Source organism: Thalassophryne amazonica, chromosome 7, assembly GCF_902500255.1.
Source record: "Thalassophryne amazonica chromosome 7, fThaAma1.1, whole genome shotgun sequence".
In the NCBI taxonomy this organism is placed as follows: domain Eukaryota; kingdom Metazoa; phylum Chordata; class Actinopteri; order Batrachoidiformes; family Batrachoididae; genus Thalassophryne; species Thalassophryne amazonica.
Genome location: NC_047109.1, coordinates 51,915,764 through 51,936,974, shown reverse-complemented (window position 1 = coordinate 51,936,974; position 21,211 = coordinate 51,915,764). Strand labels below are relative to the sequence as shown.

Sequence of the window (21,211 nt, the reverse complement as noted above, 5' to 3'; positions counted from 1 at the left end):
ATGCAAATTAGCCTCTGGTCATAGCTGAATTGGCTGAACTGTGTTGTGTGGGCCGCCAGAAGAGGAGGTACTGCTGGCCCACCACCAGAGGGTGCCCTGCCTGAAGTGCGGGCTTCAGGCACGAGAGGGCGCTGCCGCCACGGACACAGCCGGGGGTGACAGCTGTCACTCATTATGTCATGACAGCTGTCACCCATCTACACTTCATCATACCACTCCTTAAAAAGCGGACGTCATCTCCACCTCGTTGCCGAGATATCATCGACCTGTGAAGGTAATATTCTCAGCCTTAAAACTAACTGTATCTTAGTCTGAACTCGTTTTACAGCTGTTTTCCTGTGGAGTGCCTTATCTGGGAGATTGGCGTAATCAGCGACGGCTTCGCTTCACACCCCAGCCAGATAAGTGTTTGAGACAGGAGCTGCACGAGTGTGTGTGAGAGGTGGAGGTGGAATCTCCACCATTGTTGTTACTGGGTGTGCACACACCCACATCTTATTGTTTCTGCTCCTCGCCAGCAGTACCAGATCCGACATTCGGAGACGGTGGCCACCTGGGGACTCGGGACTTGGCGGCTCCAGTATTCTCCGGGTTCGGTGGCGGAGGAAATCGTGTGGTTCCGGTTCTTCTCGGGACAGACGTCTTCTATCCTCGAGCCTGCCCACATGTCACCTTTGTGGATTGACTGTTTGCAAAATTCTGTATTCCTCTGTATTGTGATTGTGCTCATTCACAACAGTAAAGTGTTCATATTCGACTCTTTCATTGTCCATTCATTTACGCCCCCTGTTGTGGGTCTGTGTCACTACACTTTCCCAACAGGATATCTCGGCCAATGTCATGGATCCCGAGGGGCGTCACCCATCTGTTGAACAGTCAATGGAAGAGCAGGGTGCACAGGCGTCTGCAGGAGGCGTGATTGGTGAGTTGCAGCAAATCCTCACCGCCTTTACTGCTCGGTTGGATCTGATGACCGAGCAAAACATCATCCTTAATCGCAGGATGGAGGCTCTCACCGCACAGGTAGAAGCGCGCGCTCAGGGCGCTGCTGCAGCTCCTCCTCCTGCCGACCCAGTGCAGAATATAGACGTTCCACTGGTCGTTCAACGACCCCCCCACCATCCCCTGAAGCATACATAAGTCCCCCAGAGCCGTACGGAGGTTGTGTGGAGACGTGCGCAGACTTTCTTATGCAGTGTTCGCTCGTCTTTGCACAACGTCCCGTAATGTACGCGTCTGACGCCAGTAAAGTGGCTTATGTAATTAACTTGCTTCGTGGTGAGGCACGCGCTTGGGCTACGGCGCTTTGGGAGCAAAATTCACAGCTCCTTACCATTTATACTGGGTTTGTGAGGGAGTTCAGAACAGTTTTTGATCACCCTAACAGAGGAGAGACTGCTTCAACAGTGCTGCTGTCAATAAGACAGGGGCGCCGGAGCACAGCCGAATATGCAGTCGACTTCCACATCGCGGCTGCGAGGTCCGGCTGGAATAACGTTGTGCTCCGCGCCGCCTTCATAAACGGACTGTCGTTGGTCCTGAAGGAGCACCTGGTAGCGAAGGAAGAACCGTGGGATTTAGATGGGCTTATTGATCTCGTTATACGGTTAGACAATTGGTTGGAGGAACGCCGTCGGGAGCGAGACGAAGGACGTGGCCGGGCATGCGCCGTCCCTCTCCCTTCCGGGTCCAAAAAGGTTCCGCCCTCCCCACGCTCCACAGCCTCAGCGCTCCGTGTGGCAACAGCTCCCCCTGCTGACGAAGCTATGGACACGAGCAGGGCCACATTTAACAGACAGAGGAGGCTGGCCCGCGGGGAGTGCTTTGTCTGCAGCTCGAGTGAGCACCAGCAGAGAGACTGCCCCAAGCGGTTTAAACACCAACGCCGACCCCTAGAAACTGGGCTTAGGGTGGGCCAAGACATTCACGTGGGACACACACATATTTCTACACGACTCCCAGTTACAATCCTGAGCGGGGATTTAACCCTTCAAGCCCCAGCACTGGTGGACACGGGGTCAGAAGGGAATCTGCTAGACAGCAGATGGGTTAGGGAGGTAGGGCTCCCTCTGGTGGCGCTTCCTTCGCCATTGCAGGTGCGGGCACTAGATGGCACCCTTCTCCCTTTGATCACGCACAAGACACAACCTGTAACTCTGGTGGTGTCTGGAAATCATTGGGAGGATATCGAGTTTTTTGTGACTCCTTCTACCTCCCGAGTGATTTTGGGCTTCCCGTAGATGTTGAAACACAATCCCCGGATTGATTGGCCGTCTGGGGTGGTGGTTCAGTGGAGCGAAACCTGCCATCAGATGTGTTTAGGTTCCTCGGTTCCTCCCGGTTTACAGGCTAAAGAGGAGGTCAAAGTCCCTCCCAATCTGACGGCGGTGCCGGTAAATGATGTCTTGCGGGACTTCCTGCACCGATTCGTCTTCGTATATCTGGACGATATACTCATCTTTTCTCCGGACCCTGAGACTCATGTCCAGCATGTACGTCAGGTCCTGCAGCGGTTGTTGGAGAACTGGCTGTTTGTGAAGGGCGAGAAGTGCGAGTTCCACCGCACTTCTTTGTCCTTCCTGGGGTTTATCATCTCCTCCAACTCCGTCGCCCCTGATCCGGCCAAGGTTGCGGTGGTGAGAGATTGGCCCCAACCAACAAGCCGTAGGAATCTGCAACAGTTCCTCGGCTTTACAAATTTCTACAGGAGGTTCATTAAGGGCTACAGTCAGGTAGTTAGCCCCCTGACAGCCCTGACCTCTCCAAAAGTCCCCTTCACCTGGTCGAATCGGTGCGAAGCCGCGTTCAAGGAGTTGAAACCTCGGTTCTCGACTGCACCAGTTCTGGTGCAGCCCGACCCTAGCCGCCAGTTTGTGGTTGAAGTGGACGCCTCTGACTCAGGGATAGGAGCCGTGCTATCCCAGAGCGGAGAGACCGATAAGGTTCTTCACCCGTGTGCCTACTTTTCTCGCAGGTTGACCCTGGCTGAACGGAACTATGACGTCGGCAACCGAGAACTCCTTGCGGTGAAAGAGGCTCTTGAGGAGTGGAGACACCTGTTGGAGGGAGTGTCTGTGCCGTTCATGGTTTTCACTGACCATCGGAACCTGGAGTATATCAGGACCGCCAAGCGGCTGAACCCCAGGCAAGCCCGCTGGTCACTGTTCTTCGGACGTTTTGACTTCCGGATCACCTATCGCCCCGGGACCAAGAACCAGAGATCGGATGCCTTGTCCCGGGTACTGTTGTGTGGGCCGCCAGAAGAGGAGGTACTGCTGGCCCACCACCAGAGGGCGCCCTGCCTGAAGTGCGGGCTTCAGGCATGAGAGGGCGCTGCCGCCATGGACACAGCCGGGGGTGACAGCTGTCGCTCATTACTTCTTGACAGCTGTCACCCATCTACTCAACATCATCTCACTCCATAAAGACCAGACGTCATCTCCACCTCGTTGCCGAGATATCATACTTCATAGGAGGTACTACTCTCAGCCTTTTTTTTGAGATTTATAAATCTGTGATTGTGAGTGTTTGCAGGAGAACCGGTCGTGTTGGTGGAGGCTGTGCATGACGGCGCTCCTTTTCCTCTGAGACCACTGCAACGTGTTAAGTGAGAGGTGGAGGTGGCATTCCCACCGTTGTTGTTACTGGGTGTACACACACCCACACTTGACTGTCTTTGTTCTTCGCCAGCAGTACCAGATCCGACAGTCGGGGACGGTGATCACCTGGGAATTCGGGACTTGGCGGCTCCAGTATTCACCAGGTTCTGGGGCGGCAGAAATCGTGTGGTTCCGGCTCTTCTCAGGACAGACGTCTTCTATCCTCGAGCCTGCCCACACGTCACCTCTGTGTATTGACTGTTATGATATTCTGTGATTGTCTGTATGTTCGTTGTGCACATTCACAACATTAAATTGTTATATTTTGGCTCATCTATTGACCGTTCATTTGCGCCCCCTGTTGTGGGTCCGTGTCACTACACTTTCCCAACAGGTACACGAAGACGAAGACAAAACTGAGCTGTCGGATCTACCGGAGCCCATCATTCCGGAGTCCACTATCGTGGCCACCCTCACCTGGGACGTGGAGAAGACCGTCCGGGAGGCCCTGTCACGGAACCCGGATCCCGGAACTGGGCCGAAGAACCGACTTTACGTCCCACCAGAGGCCAGAGCTGCAGTCTTGGATTTCTGTCATGGTTCCAAGCTCTCCTGTCATCCAGGGGTGCGAAGGACCGTGGTAGTTGTCCAGCAGCGCTTCTGGTGGGCGTCTATGGAGGCCGACGTCCGGGAGTACATCCAGGCCTGCACCACCTGTGCCAGGGGCAAGGCAGACCATAAAAGGTCCCAAGGACCAGCCGCTTCCTGTGCCTCATCGCCCCTGGTCCCATATCGGCCTGGATTTCGTCATGGGCCTTCCGCCGTCCCAGGGCAACACCACCATCCTCACGATAGTGGACCGATTCTCCAAGGCGGCCCACTTCGTGGCCCTCCCGAAGCTCCCAACGGCCCAGGAGACAGCAGACCTCCTGGTCCACCACGTCGTCTGTCTGCATGGGATACCATCTGACGTAGTCTCGGATCATGGTCCCCAGTTTTCCTCTCAAGTCTGGAGGAGTTTCTGCAGAGAACTGGGGGCCACCAAGAGCCTCTCGTCCGGGTACCACCCACAGACGAACGGACAGGCAGAACGGGCCAACCAAGAGTTGGAACAGACCCTCCGCTGTGTGACATCCGCGCACCCGACGGCCTGGAGTAACCATCTGGCCTGGATCGAGTATGCACATAACAGCCAGGTGTCTTCTGCCACCGGCCCCTCCCCATTTGAGGTGTGTCTAGGGTACCAGCCCCCATTGTTTCCTGTGGTGGAGGGAGAGGTCGGTCTGCCCTCAGTCCAGGCCCACCTGCGGAGGTGCCATCGGGTGTGGCGCACCGCCCGTTCTGCCTTGTTGAAGGCCCGAACGAGGGCTAAGACCCATGCAGACCGCCTGCATACCAGCCCCGGCAGGAGGTGTGGTTATCAACGAAGGACATCCCCCTCCAAGTGGACTCCCCTAAGTTGAAGGACAGGTACATCAGACCATTTAAGATCCTCAAGATCCTCAGCCCTGCCGCAGTGAAGCTCCAACTCCCAGCTTCTCTGCAGATCCATCCTGTTTTCCATGTGTCCAGACTGAAACCACACCACACCTCACTCCTCTGTGCTCCCGGTCCGGCGCCGCCTCCTGCCCGGATCATTGACGGGGAGCTGGCTTGGACAGTGCGCCGGCTCCTGGACGTCCGTCGAATGGGCCGGGGATTCCAGTATTTGGTGGACTGGGAGGGGTATGGACCCGAAGAATGCTCCTGGGTAAAGAGGAGCTTCATCCTGGACCTGGCCCTCCTGGCCGATTTCTACCGCCGTCACCCAGATAAACCTGGTCGGGCGCCAGGAGGCGCCCGTTGGGGGGGGGGAATCCTGTTGTGTGGGCCGCCAGAAGAGGAGGTACTGCTGGCCCACCACCAGAGGGCGCCCTGCCTGAAGTGCGGGCTTCAGGCACGAGAGGGCGCTGCCGCCACGGACACAGCCGGGGGGTGACAGCTGTCACTCATTATCTCATGACAGCTGTCACCCATCTACACTTCATCATACCACTCCATAAAAACCGGACGTCATCTCCACCTCGTTGCCGAGATATCATTGACCTGTGAAGGTAATATTCTCAGCCTTAAAACTAACTGTATCTTAGTCTGAACTCGTTTTACAGTTGGTTTTCCTGTGGAGTGCCTTATCTGGGAGATTGGTGTAATCAGCGACGGCTTCGCTTCACACCCCAGCCAGATAAGTGTTTGAGACAGGAGCTGCACGAGTGTGTGTGAGAAGTGGAGGTGGAATCTCCACCATTGTTGTTACTGGGTGTGCACACACCCACATCTTATTGTTTCTGCTCCTTGCCAGCAGTACCAGATCCGACATTCGGAGACGGTGGCCACCTGGGGACTCGGGACTTGGCGGCTCCAGTATTCTCCGGGTTCGGTGGCGGAGGAAATCGTGTGGTTCCGGTTCTTCTCGGGACAGATGTCTTCTATCCTCGAGCCTGCCCACACATCACCTTTGTGGATTGACTGTTTGCAAAATTCTGTATTCCTCTGTATTGTGGTTGTGCTCATTCACAACAGTAAAGTGTTCATATTCGACTCTTTCATTGTCCGTTCATTTACGCCCCCTGTTGTGGGTCTGTGTCACTACACTTTCCCAACAAACTGTTTGTGTGTAAATGCATAGAAAACTGTTTACTTGGTGTTTTTATCCAAATGTGTGTAAGAGGACTTTCTGGTGCAGGTTACCTAAGATGGCAGAGATGATGACCAGTTTGACGACAACAGTAACACTCACAATTAGTAAAAAGTGAGATGGACAGAGACAGGCTGAAGACTCAGCATCTGTAAAACAAATTAAAGCTATCTTTACAGAGAGAAAAATGTTTTAAAACACATACTGATTAACTGTGATATTAATCTTTAATATGTTGTACAAATCTCCTAACTTTCATGCAGATTATAATTATTGCATCTTTCCTATTGGTGTCTTTAAAACTGTTACTGATGGCAGGATTTGCAATTGTTCTGTATTTATTTGCTTGTGTTTTTTCACCATCATGATATCACAATCACTGTAATGAATATCTACAGTGAAATCAAAACCATCTGGTCGCTTGGTTTCCTGGTACACCTGTAAGACCAACGACTCTTAAATATAGCAAAATTTGCATCCTTTTCTATAACAAAACCCTTAATTATGGTGGAGTGCACATAAAATAAAAATATTAAAGGTGTTGTTTATCAAAAATAAAATATGAACACTAATGTAGTACACACAACTTTCCTGAAGCCATTTGGATGCTCTTGCTGGTGTTATTACTGTTTAGCATCAAAATCTCACATTGGTCTCACAACATGCAGAAGACGTGGACAAGACACGTACAACACTGAGGTATGGCCACGTACAAGAACGAGGTACAGCCAACAGGTGGCTCTTCTTAGGTGTTTCTCAGTCTCAAAGATTGAGGACCTAGAGACATGAATGACACTGCCGAGATAAAGGAATGTTTCTACAAGGTCAACACTTTAATCACATACAGATACACTTCTGATGGCCGAGTCCAGGAACCCATTAAAACCATGGATCTTAGTCTTGATTCAGGACAATCACAAACCCAGACACTCCAATTCCTCAATTAACTTGTCAAACATCACATCAAAGTTCACAGCATTTGTCTGCAAACTCAAGGTCTATCAACCTTTCCTCCCCAAGGATTCCATGACCCAACCCAATACCCAGTCCATGAAGACCTCCACCATATTTTCTAAAATTAACCACAACTCAGACTATAATTCACCTATAATACCTAAATTATAAAACCGTATGACCTCTATAACCTTTAAAAACACAATGACATGCTTCTTTGAGGATGAGCATATATTTGACAAAACATCCAAGTGATATTTTTCACTTTTACTCTCTCAAAAACTTCCCAGATTGGGTGTTTTACTTTTGTTTAGTTTTGTGTCATTGGTTAACATAATTCCAAATATTTGTTGGCACAGCTCAGCAGATGAGAATTCCTCACAGGAAAGTGACGTAATTCCCTGAAAGCAGGCATTGCATTGTTCAGTGGTAGTTTTGAGGCTGTGCCTAGCTTGTGATGTGGTTGGTGTTCAAGGATTTGTCATCTCATTGTAAAAATGAATTTATAATATGATGCCTTGTGGGAATTGAAACAAATTTTCTGCTTGATTGACATTCACCTGAAGTGAATAGAACTGGTGTACTGTGGGAGCTTTCAGTAGTTTTGCACAGGCTTGAAGCAGAACTATGGAGCAGGAATAGTGACAGTGATGTGATAAATGTAAGATTGAATCAAGTCATCATCATCATCATGAAGTATCACTTCAGTGACCTAAAAATCTACCAGAAAAAAGGTAGATTTTATAAAATCAAAAGCACTGTAATGTTGCTTACTGAATGTGGGACAGCACATTATTAAAACCAGACTAGAATGTAGGGGTAAACAACTTTTTATTGTAAATGAAAAACAGTTTAAGCCTGTGTTGTTCCATCACTTAAAGCACATAAAAGCACATCTAATTCTATGAAGTGCTTCCCAAACCACAAGGAGATAAAAGACTGGATTAGGACAGTGTTTTGTTCTTATTTGTTTTTTAAAAATGTATTAATAAATGAAATCACAACAGATTGAGATGTGTCTGTAGTGCTCCAAAAATATTTGTAGAGGATGTCTTGTTGTTGGACAACTTCATACAGCACAAAAACCTATAATATCCATGTATTCTTTCTCAAACATGTTCACTTTTAGGTATAATTAAAGCTTTGCACAGATTCTTATCACTGGTTTACTATAAACAAAAAAGAAAACTGGTAAAAGTATTGTTTATCAGCAGAATCTGGAATTTCTAATTAAAAATGTGCAGTGATAATGTGTGTCCATCATGGCTGATGTGAAAAGCCTCGGAAAAATAATGTGAGATGTGTTTGAATGTAAAACAGAGCAGTCACCATATCCTGTCATATCCTGATAGGCCTGAACTGATTCCATTTTCAAGGTAATAGGTCAAAGGTCAAAGATAGGAAAAATTTTTTTTGGAAAATTGGAAAAATCCCCATCTTTAACATTGAACAAATTTTCAAAAATTTAGAACTCTGTCAAAGAAGACCCAATTTCTTTCACATTGGGGACCGTAGAAGGACAGTATCCTTTATCAACTGACAAAGTTTGATCCAGACCTAATCCAGATTACAGATTTTGTGGCCATTTAAATTAACATTGGAAACCCCAATGAATGTATATTTTACAGTAGTGTTCAGAATAATAGTAGTGCTATGTGACTAAAAAGATTAATCCAGGTTTTGAGTATATTTCTTATTGTTACATGAGAAACAAGGTACCAGTAGATTCAGTAGATTCTCACAAATCCAACAAGACCAATCATTCATGATATGCACACTCTTAAGGCTATGAAATTGGGCTATTAGTAAAAAAAAGTAGAAAAGGGGGTGTTCACAATAATAGTAGTGTGGTATTCAGTCAGTGAGTTCGTCAATTCTGTGGAACAAACAGGTGTGAATCAGGTGTCTCCTATGTAAGGGTGAAGCCAGCACCTGTTGAACATGCTTTTCTCTTTGAAAGCCTGAGGAAAATGGGATGTTCAAGACATTGTTCAGAAGAACAGCGTAGTTTGATTAAAAAGTTGATTGGAGAGGGGAAAACGTATACTCAGGTGCAAAAAATTATAGGCTGTTCATCTACAATGATCTCCAATGCTTTACAATGGACAAAAAAAAAAAAAAAAAAAAAACAGACGCGTGGAAGAAAACAGAAAACAACCATCCGAATGGATAGAAAAATAACCAGAATGGCAAAGGCTCACCCACTGATCAGCTCCAGGATGATCAAAGACAGTCTGGAGTTACCTGTAAGTGCTGTGACAGTTAGAAGACGCCTGTGTGAAGCTAATTTATTTGCAAGAATCCCCCGCAAAGTCCCTCTGTTAAATAAAAGACATGTGCAGAAGAGGTTACAATTTGCCAAAGAACACATCAACTGGCTGAAAGAGAAATGGAGGAACATTTTGTGGACTGATGAGAGTAAAATAGTTCTTTTTGGGTCCAAGGGCCGCAGACAGTTTGTGAGATGACCCCCAAACTCTGAATTCAAGCCACAGTTCACAATGAAGACAGTGAAGCATGGTGGTGCAAGCATCATGGTATGGGTATGTTTCTCCTACTATGGTGTTGGGCCTATATATTGCATACCAGGTATCATGGATCAGTTTGGATATGTCAAAATACTTGAAGCGGTCATGTTGCCTTATGCTGAAGAGGACATGCCCTTGAAATGGGTGTTTGAACAAGACAATGACCCCAAGCACACTAGTAAACAAGCAAAATCTTGGTTCCAAACGAACAAAATTAATGCCTCGCAGATGTGAAGAAATCATGAAAAACTGTGGTTATACAACTAAATACTAGTTTAGTGAGTTACAGGATTGCTAAAAAAGCAGTTTGAACATAATAGTTTTGAGTTTATAGCATCAACAGCAGATGCTACTATTATTGTGAACACCCCCTTTTCTACTTTTTTTTACTAATAGCCCAATTTCATAGCCTTAAGAGTGTGCATATCATGAATGCTTGGTCTTGTTGGATTTGTGAGAATCTACTTAATCTACTGGTACCTTGTTTCCCATGTAACAATAAGAAATATACTCAAAACCTGGATTAATCTTTTTAGTCACATAGCACTACTATTATTATGAACACTACTGTACATTATATCTTAAATCAAACATTTCCCAATCACTCTCATATTTGAAAGTGAGGTGCAGACTGGCACTCACTATCGCCTGACAAAGTTTGATTTGGATGTGGTCTGGATTGTGGATTTTGTGGACATTTGAATTTAATATTGAAAAGCCCATTTGGTGTACATTTTGCATCATATCTCAATCAAAAGTGCCTCAATCACTCTTATTTTTCTGTTATGGATTTACCAACACCACTAAAATTGGATGGAGGTTCCAATTTTCTGACTGTTCCAGTTATCAATCAGAAATGAAGTGCCAAAAAGCAATGACAAATTGTGCATATATAACCAATGTTCTGAGAAAATTATCTGAAAAAGATGGGTGTGGATGGTAGGCTTGCACACAGGCATCCATTTTCATAATTGCTAAAATTTATTAAGGACAACCTTGGGGACACATGAGTTTAGAACTCTGTTGAAAAGAATGCACGTGTTGTGCTTTCTACCTGTTTGTTTGTTTTTTTTGTCTTGTTCTCTCTCTTTCCTTTGCCTGTGGCGGTTGGAACACCTGCACTCAGTATTTCAGCCGCAGTGTTCTGCTCCAGCTTCAGGCCTCCTGAAGAACCATCCGTCCTTTACTTAATAATTCCCCATGCATCTGTTGAACTCTAACCACTGTCTGATTCATGTCTTCACATTCTTCAACTGCCACCAGCTCCACTGGCATCCACCTGGTCCTTGCAGTGTCCAGCGTCCCCAGAGGCTCCCAGTCCCTGCACCTCCTCTGTTGCCTCACATTCAAATAAGCCTGTTCTTTCTTTTTTAATGTCTGCCTCATCAAATTTTATGCCTTTCTTATGGTCTTTCTTGTTTATCACAACACGTATGCAAATTTCTGTCTTTATGGGAACAAACTATTTTATTGGTGATTCAACCTAGAGTTTTATTAGAGATCCCACATCCCAAATGATGAAGCATTTTACCAATCAGTCTATATACAGAGGATGTAGTCTAGTCAAAGGTTGCTCAAGAAATCTGTCTGCAAACCTGCTCAACTCTTTCCTGATCAACAGTATTAAAGCGCACTTCAAGGATAGAAGTTGAAGTCCTATATAGGCCTTACAGGAAGGTGATGATCTAATGGTTAAGTGTTGGGCTTGAGACCAGAGGATTCTCGATTCAAACCCCAGTCTGGCTGAAAAATCACTAAGGAAGGATAAAGTCCTTATTCCCCAAGTTGCTGCCCAGTGTATAGCGAACACCTTGCATGGAAGCACTCTGATGTGTGTGTGCTTGTGGCATGAGTGAGTGAATAGCTGTAAAGTGCTTGGAGCTTCTGATTCAGATGGAAAAGCACTATATAAATGCAGTCAATTTGCCCTAAAGCCCATTAGTATTACTTTTTTATCTGAATTCTGTAGCATGTGTTATGTGTCGGACGCAGGACGGAGAACCGACCAGCGTTTGAAGGACCCAGTATGAAATAAGCAGAGCACGGTACAAAGGATAACAAAATTTAATGACATAACAGTGCGGTGCAAAAGTATAACAAATTAGTGCGCGGACTGGCGAGGTGGATATACGGTGCACTCCCAGCTGCACAAATGGTCCGGAGCCAGAAACAGTTCGGACCCAAGGACCCCGCCGACACCCCCCAGGTGGCCGCGACAAACCGAGTCTGTGAAAGAAGAAATCATGTGAGTCCACACTCCACACACAGAGAGACCGCTCAAAGGTGTACACAAACAGCAAACACTTCCTGGCTTAATCACTAATCGGCTTCCCACCCTGCAGGCATGGAACACCCCGTTCACATTACTCACTGCAGTGGAAGCTGATTAAACGACTAACATAACAGCTCAATATAATAAGGTGTGAGGGACACCACATTTACTGACTGTACAAATGTTAGTCACAAAACCTGACGTACCTCAGGAAGTGTGCTGACGAGCATGAGACCTCACCCCCTCCTCTTTCACAGACCATGGCATCAAACCTGGACGTTCTCTGCATCCATAATGATGAGATGGCTCTCAAGACGACGATCTCACCCGTCTGGTCACAAGGTCGAGTCTCTGGCAAATACACACTGTGTACTCCAGACTTAAATGCCACCATGCTCCAATCCGTGTAGATGCACCACAGCTGAGAGTCCTGACGAGCTGCACATGATCAGCCTCAGGTGATCAGGGTGAGGTCCTGATAACTCAGCCACATAGCCACTCAGTCCTAAACGCGTGCCACCTGGAAGGAAAAACAAAAGACAGAAACAGAAGACAGAAACAAAAAGCAGCCAGGCACCCCCAACCATACAACAGCACCCCACCCTCAGGCGAAGCCTCCCGGCGACCACACAAACCTGGCCCAGGAGAAACACCCCCCTCCAGGGACCATGGCTGGAAACCGTATCTGCATTCATCTTCCAACAGAATCTTCATCTGACAGAACGGTTGACGTCTTCTCCTCTGACTGCATCTTTGCCTTTGTTTCTGTCACTCGATTTGCACAGGTGTGGCCAGGAGTTCTTGAACCTGTGCGGTCAGCCTTTGTCCAACTATGTTTACAGTCTGATTAGTCATAAAACAAAAAAGACAAACACAAACAACCAAACCACCCACCCCCCCTCCCCAGAGGACCGTTCCATCAAACCCCGGGAAGGGGAGAAAAGAAAAACAACCCAAACTTAAGCTTGCAAAGAAAAACACTAACACCCCCCCCCCGCCCCCCCGACGACATGTAGGGACCAACACCCCCCAGAGGACATCCTGCCAGCTCCAGGAGTAATAACCACAGCCGAGGTCCATCTGGGATCCAAAGTCACCCACGGGGACTCCCAGCGCCTCCCAGAGGACCGTTCCATCAACCCCAGGAGACGCCCCCCCTCATGACCAACGGACCCAGCCCCGGCCATCTATGGCTAGATGGACCCACAGCCCTTTCCCCCCCAGAGGACACCACAGTCACACCCTGAGGGCGGAAACTGGGGGGAAAAACAAAAGGAGAAAAAAAAAACAAACAAACAAAACAACCCCAGCCCCACCCCCTCGGCGCAGTGGAAACTGGAAGCACGTCCAGCGTCACCAACCATGACTATACCCCAGAAGTCAACCGGGAGGAGTGGGACAGCGGTTATGGCAGACGGCACAAAACGGCGCCACCCCTCCGACTTCCAAACCAGCCACCAGCTGCGGGTATATTCCACTGCCCCAAATCTCAGCCACGCCGATGGCAGACGGCTCAAAGGTGCGCTGAAGCCGGAGGTAGAACAGGGAATCAACAAAAAAAAAACAACACCCCGAACCCCCCCCCCCCCCCAGGTGCAGAGGTTACCTGGGAAACACCCAGCATAACCAAACTGCACCACTCCAGCAATGCCGACAACCCACGGCTCACACGGCTGGAGCCAGAGGAGAAGAGAGGGAATAAAAAACTGATCCGGATAACTTCTGAACGTCTGCTGCCGCCTTACTGGCGCGGTACCGTCTCTGCTACCGCTGGGTCCGTGATGTTTGGCCAGAGACTACTGTTATGTGTCGGACGCAGGACGGAGAACCGACCAGCGTTTGAAGGACCCAGTATGAAATAAGCAGAGCACGGTACAAAGGATAACAAAATTTAATGACATAACACCATCCTTCCAGCTTTGCTCCAGAACAAGTTTTCTCTGCTCCACGTGCCCAACTCCACCTGCAGGCTGGGAAAAAATGTCTCGAACACTCGGGTTCTCAGCACAGGATCTCCACAGGGCTGTGTCCTTTCCCCTCTGCTCTTCTCCCTGTACACTAACTGCTGCACCTCCAGCCACGACTCTGTAAAGCTCATCAAGTTTGCGGACGACACCACCCTCATCGGACTCATTTCGGATGGGGATGAGTCTGCCTACAGGAGGGAGGTGGACCGGCTGGTGACCTGGTGCAGCAGCAACAACTTGGAGCTCAACGCCCAGAAAACAGTGGAGATGATCGTGGACTTCAGGAAAGCCACAGCCCCCCCGCCCTCCCTCGCCCTCACCAACAGCCCCATCACCACTGTGGTCTGTCACCGCTTCCTTGGCACCACCATCACCCAGGACCTCAAGTGGGAGTCAACCATCAGCTCCCTCATCAAGAAGGCCCAGCAGAGGATGTACTTCGTGCGGCAGCTGAAGAAGGCCAAGCTGCCTGTCCAGCTGATGGTGCAGTTCTACACGGCCATCATCGAGTCCATCCTCTGCTCCTCCATCACGGTGTGGTACGCCGGGGCCACAGCCAGGGACAGACACAGACTGCAGCGCATTGTGGCCTCTGCTGAGAAGGTGATCGGCTGTAGCCTCCCATCTCTCCATGACCTACACGTCTCCAGGACTCTGGGCCGAGCAGGTCGGATCACAGCTGACCCTTCTCACCCTGCACACGGTCTGCTCAAACCACTCCCCTCGGGCAGGAGGCTACGGTCCATCCGGACCAGAATCTCCCGCCATAAGAACAGTTTCTTCTCCTCTGCCGTTAGACTCATGAACTCCTCATAACTCAGTCACCTTAAGCTTAACTCTGTCACTTTTTCATCTTATCACGGGTCACTTTAGACAGTGTACTTTGGTTTTTAATTGCACTCTTCCCACTGCACTGTTTTTTCTGTTTCTCTGTTTTTCTGTTGCACACAGCCTTTCATATTTCATATTTCTTTTTTATCTTAGATTTTATCTTATTTTGACACATATGTTATATTTTATCTTAGCATTTTATCTCTTCTTAATGTTGCACCATTGTAACGAAGCAAATTCCTAGTCTGTGAATCCTGTTCACTGGCAATGGCAATAAACTTCTTCTTCTTCTGATTCTGATTCGGCTTCATTCATAACTGGTGAAAGCATCCTCAGGAAAATAAATAAATAAACAAACTTATTTATTCAGTTATTTGTAATTACACATTTTACAGTATCCTCTGGCTGGTTGTCCATGTGTGCTTAAATGGGCTTTATGCTGTGTCTTTTGAACAGCTGGTCGAGTCCTTTTGGCAATCCTTCTTGTTTCGGTTGTGGCCACACCACTTCTGGTTTGCATCTGCGTCAGATCAGTATCCACCTCATCCGCCATGAGAACATCATAATTGATCGAGAATCAGCAATATTCTTTAAATCTGAGCCAGAACATTTGAGTAAGTGTGAAAATAAACAGAATTAAGAATATTTTATTCTAGGCCATGTTTCCTGCTAATTTATTTCTCTGAATCAAATTTATTTGACTTTTTTTGTGATCAGGTTGTGATTGCTGATGTCCCCGCCCATTTCAATAAATATTTTGTTGAAATTCACATCATGAGCAGTCTTCAAAATTTACAACAACCTACACAGATGTTCAGGCCAAGGCTTTGCCTTAATTATATTATAACAAAATCAAAGTTTGTAATGTTAAAGAAAAATACAGATCTTTCCCTTGTCATAAATGACCCCATATTTATGCCACCTTCTATCAGGCTGGATGTGTTGGGAAAGTGTAAGTACACGGACCCACAACAGGGGGCGCAAATGAACGGACAATAGAATAGGTCAAATAACAACACTTTACTGTTGCGAACGTGCACAACAAACACAACAGATTCCACAATAGATCAAAGGTCAAATTACAAGGTGTCGTGTGGGCAGGCTCGAAGATAGGAGACGCCTGTCCAAAGCAGAACCGGAACCACACGATTTCCTCCGCCACCAGACCCCGGGAATACTGGAGCCGCCAAGTCCCGAACTCCCAGGTGGCCACTGCCTCCGCGTGTCGGACCTGGTACTGCTGGCGAGGAACAAAAACACAATTAAACGTGGGTGCGTCTGCACCCAGCAATCTGCACGGCAGGGAAGCTACCTCCACCTCTCGTTGGAGAAAAAGTCTGTTATCACTCACAAAAATCACAACAAAAAGGCTTTCTATCAAGCAGTCAGGCTGAGGATATTACCTTTCAGGTAGAACGATATCTCGGCAAAGAGGTGGAGATGACGTCTTGCTGATATACCGATGCAGATCAGATGAGTGGTGACAGCTGTCACAGGTGATGAGTGTCAGCTGTCACCCCGGCTGCTCCTGTGAGGCGGCAGCGCCCTCTGGTGCCTGGAGCCCGCACTCCAGGCAGGGTGCCCTCTGGTGGTGGTGGGCCAGCAGTACCTCCTCTTCAGCAGCCCACACAACAGGACCCCCCCCTCAACGGGCGCCTCCTGGCGCCCGACCAGGCTTGTCCGGGTGGCGGCGGTAGAAATCGTCCAGGAGGGCCGGGTCCAGAATGAAGCTCCTCTTCACCCAGGAGCGTTCTTCAGGTCCGTACCCCTCCCAGTCCACCAAATACTGGAAACCCCGGCCCATCCTACGGACATCCAAAAGCCGGCGCACAGTCCAAGCCGGCTCGCCATCAATGATCCGGGCAGGAGGCGGTGCCGGACCCGGAGTACAGAGGGGTGAGGTGTGATGTGGTTTGATTCGGGACACGTGAAATACAGGATGGATCCGCAGTGAGGCCGGCAGCTGAAGCCTCACTGCGGCTGGACTGATGACCTTCTGGATCTTGAAGGGACCGATGTAACGGTCCTGTAACTTGGGGGAGTCCACTTTGAGGGGGATGTCCTTTGTCGACAACCACACCTCCTGCCCTGGCCGATACGCAGGGGCCGGGGTCCGCCGACGGTCTGCATGGGCCTTTGACCTCATCCGGGCCCTCAGCAAGGCAGAACGGGCGGCACGCCACACCCGACGGCACTTCCGTAGGTGGGCCTGGACCGAGGGCACACCGACCTCTCCCTCAACCACTGGAAACAAAGGCGGTTGGTACCCCAGACATACCTCGAAAGGGGAGAGGCCGGTGGCTGACGACACCTGGCTGTTATGGGCATACTCGATCCAGGCCAGATGGGTACTCCAGGCCGCCGGGTGCGTGGCTGTCACGCAACGCAGGGCCTGCTCCATCTCCTGGTTGGCCCGTTCTGCTTGCCCGTTGGTCTGGGGATGGTACCCGGATGAGAGATCCCATGCAGCCGGACGACGTGGTGAACCAGGAGGTCCGCTGTCTCCTGGGCCGTCGGGAGCTTCGGGAGGGCCACGAAGTGGGCCGCCTTGGAGAATCGGTCCACTATCGTGAGGATGGTGGTGTTGCCCTGGGACGGCGGGAGACCCGTGACAAAATCCAGGCCGATGTGGGACCAGGGGCGATGGGGCACGGGCAGCGGCTGGAGCAGACCTGAAGCCCTACGATGGTCAGCCTTGCCCCTGGCGCAGGTGGTGCAGGCCTGGATATAATCCCGGACGTCGGCCTCTAGGGACGCCCACCAGAAGCGCTGCCGGACAACTGCCACGGTTCTTCGCACCCCTGGATGACAGGAGAGCTTAGAGCCGTGACAGAAGTCCAGGACTGCAGCCCTAGCTTCTGGTGGGACGTAAAGTCTGTTCTTCGGCCCAGTTCCGGGGTCCGGGCTTCGTGCCAGGGCCTCCCGGACGGTTCTCTCTACGTCCCAGGTGAGGGTGGCCACGATAGTGGACTCCGGGATGATGGGTTCCGGTGGATCCGACAACTCCGTTTTGACTTCATCTTCATGTATCCGGGACAAGGCATCCGATCTCTGGTTCTTGGTCCCGGGACGGTAGGTGATCCGGAAGTCAAAACGGCCGAAGAACAGTGACCAGCGGGCTTGCCTGGGATTCAGCCGCTTGGCGGTCCTGATATACTCCAGGTTCCGGTGGTCAGTGAAAACCGTGAATGGCACGGACGTTCCCTCCAACAGATGTCTCCACTCTTCAAGAGCCTCTTTCACCGCAAGGAGTTCTCGATTGCCGACGTCATAGTTCCGTTCGGCCGGGGTCAACCTGCGGGAAAAATAGGCACACGGGTGAAGGACCTTATCGGTCTTCCCGCTCTGGGAAAGCACAGCTCCTATCCCTGAGTCCAAAGGCGTCCACTTCAACCACTAACTGGCGACTAGGATCGGGCTGCACCAGAACGGGTGCAGACGAGAAGCGCCGTTTCAACTCCTTGAACGCGGCATCGCAACGATCCGACCAGGTGAAGGGAACCTTTGGTGAGGTCAGGGCTGTCAGGGGGCTAACTACCTGACTGTAGCCCTTAATGAACCTCCTGTAGAAATTAGCAAAGCCGAGGAACTGTTGCAGCTTCCTACGGCTAGTGGGTTGGGGCCAGTCTCTCACCGCCACAACCTTGGCCGGATCAGGAGCGACGGAGTTGGGGGAGATGATAAACCCCAGGAAGGACAAAGAGGTGCGGTGGAACTCACACTTCTCGCCCTTCACAAACAGCCGGTTCTCCAACAACCGCTGCAGGACCTGACGTACATGCCGGACATGAGTCTCAGGATCCGGAGAAAAGATGAGTATATCGTCTAGATATACGAAGACGAATCGGTGCAGGAAATCCCGCAAGACATCATTAACTAATGCTTGGAACGTCGCGGGGGCGTTGGTGAGGCCGAACGGCATGACCAGGTACTCAAAGTGACCTAATGGGGTGTTGAATGCCGTCTTCCATTCGTCTCCCTTCCGGATCCGAACCAGGTGATACGCATTTCTAAGATCCAGTTTAGTAAAGATTTTGGCTCCATGCAGGGGGGTGAACACGGAATCTAATAATGGCAACGGGTATCGGTTGCGAACCGTAATCTCATTCAGCCCCCTGTAATCAATACATGGACGAAGTCCGCCATCTTTCTTGCCCACAAAAAAGAAACCTGCCCCCATCAGGGAGGTGGAGTTCCGGATCAGCCCGGCAGCTAATGAGTCCCGGATGTAGGTCTCCATTGATTCGCGCTCAGGTCGTGAGAGGTTGTACAGCCTGCTGGACGGGAACTCAGCGCCCGGAACCAAATCAATGGCACAATCGTACGGACGGTGCGGGGGAAGGGTGAGTGCCAGGTCCTTGCTGAAGACGTCAGCAAGATCGTGGTACTCAACCGGCACCGCCGTCAGATTGGGCAGGACTTTGACCTCCTCCTTAGCCTGGGAACCGGGAGGAACCGAGGATCCTAAACACACCCGATGGCAGGTTTCGCTCCACTGAACCACCACCCCAGACGGCCAATCGATCCGGGGATTGTGCTTTAACATCCATGGGATGCCCAAAATCACGCGGGAGGTGGCAGGAGTTACAAAAAACTCAATCTCCTCCCGGTGGTTTCCAGACACCACCAGAGTTACTGGTGGTGTCTTGTGTGTGAGTAAAGGGAGGAGGGTGCCATCTAGTGCCCGCACCTGCAATGGCGTAGGAAGCGCCACCAGAGGGAGCCCTACCTCCTTTGCCCATCTGCTGTCTAGCAGATTCCCTTCTGACCCCGTGTCCACCAGTGCTCGGGCTTGAAGGGTTAAATCCCCGCTCAGGATTGTGACTGGGAGTCGTGTGGCAATTTGTGTGTGTCTCACTTGAATGTCTTGACCCCCCCTTAGCCCAGTCTCTAAGGGCGAGTGTTGACGTTTTGGCCGTTTGGGGCAGTCTCTCTGTGTGTGCTCTGTTGAGCTGCAGAGAAAACACTCTCCACGGATCAGCCTCCCCATTTTGGCCCTGTGCGTTTCCCTAACAACGTCAGCAGGGGGAGCTGTTGCCCCACAAAGCGCTGCGGCTGTGGAGCGTGGGGAGGACGGCCCCTTTTCGAACCCGGAAGGGAGAGGGGCGCCGCGTATCCGGTCACGTCCTTCGCCTCGCTCCCGACGGCGTTCCTCTAACCGATTGTCTAATCGTATAACGAGATTAATAAGCCCGTCTAAATCCCGCGGTTCGTCCTTAGCCACCAGGAGCTCCTTCAGGACCAACGACAGTCCGTTTACGAAGGCGGCGCGGAGGGCAGTGTTATTCCAGCTGGACCTCGCAGCCGCGATGCGGAAGTCGACTGCATAAGCAGCTGCGCTCCGGCGCCCCTGTCTCATTGACAGCAGCACGGCTGAAGCGGTCTCTCCTCTATTTGGATGATCGAACACTGTTCTGAACTCCCTCACAAACCCATCATATGTCAGAAGGAGCCGTGAATTTTGCTCCCAAAGCGCTGTAGCCCAAGCGCGTGCCTTGCCGCGAAGCAGATTAATTACATAAGCTATCTTACTAGCATCAGTCGCGTACATGACGGGACGTTGTGCGAAGACGAGCGAACACTGCATAAGGAAGTCCGCGCACGTCTCCACACAACCTCCGTACGGCTCTGGAGGGCTTATGTATGCTTCAGGGGAAGGTGGGAGGGGTCGTTGAACGACCAGTGGAACGTCACTGTTACGCACAGGGTCGACAGGAGGGAGAGCCGCAGCAGCGCCCTGAGGGCGCGCCTCCACCTGCGCGGCGAGAGCCTCCACCCTGCGGTTAAGGAGGACGTTCTGCTCGGTCATTAAATCCAACCGAGCCGTGAAAACGGTGAGGATCCGCTGCAACTCACCGATCATTTCTCCTGCGGGCGCCTGTGCGCCCTGTTCTTCCATTGGCCGTTCAACAGCCGGTTGACGCCCCTCGGGATCCATGACGTTGGCCGAGATATCCTGTTGGGAAAGTGTAAGTACACGGACCCACAACAGGGGGCGCAAATGAACGGACAATAGAATAGGTCAAATAACAACACTTTACTGTTGCGAACGTGCACAACAAACACAACAGATTCCACAATAGATCAAAGGTCAAATTACAAGGTGTCGTGTGGGCAGGCTCGAAGATAGGAGACGCCTGTCCAAAGCAGAACCGGAACCACACGATTTCCTCCGCCACCAGACCCCGGGAATACTGGAGCCGCCAAGTCCCGAACTCCCAGGTGGCCACTGCCTCCGCGTGTCGGACCTGGTACTGCTGGCGAGGAACAAAAACACAATTAAACGTGGGTGCGTCTGCACCCAGCAATCTGCACGGCAGGGAAGCTACCTCCACCTCTCGTTGGAGAAAAAGTCTGTTATCACTCACAAAAATCACAACAAAAAG

General features: G+C 50.2%; 1 protein-coding gene across 1 annotated transcript in view; it reads right to left on the bottom strand.

Moving 5' to 3' along the window:
* LOC117513440 (transmembrane protease serine 9-like) overlaps positions 1–21,211 on the bottom strand; it is a 61,550-nt gene that overhangs the window by 20,532 nt on the left and 19,807 nt on the right. The window contains exon 2 of the mRNA XM_034173622.1: positions 6,327–6,422. Coding sequence (XP_034029513.1) covers positions 6,327–6,422 — 96 coding nt within the window. The remainder of the gene's footprint in view (positions 1–6,326; positions 6,423–21,211) is intronic.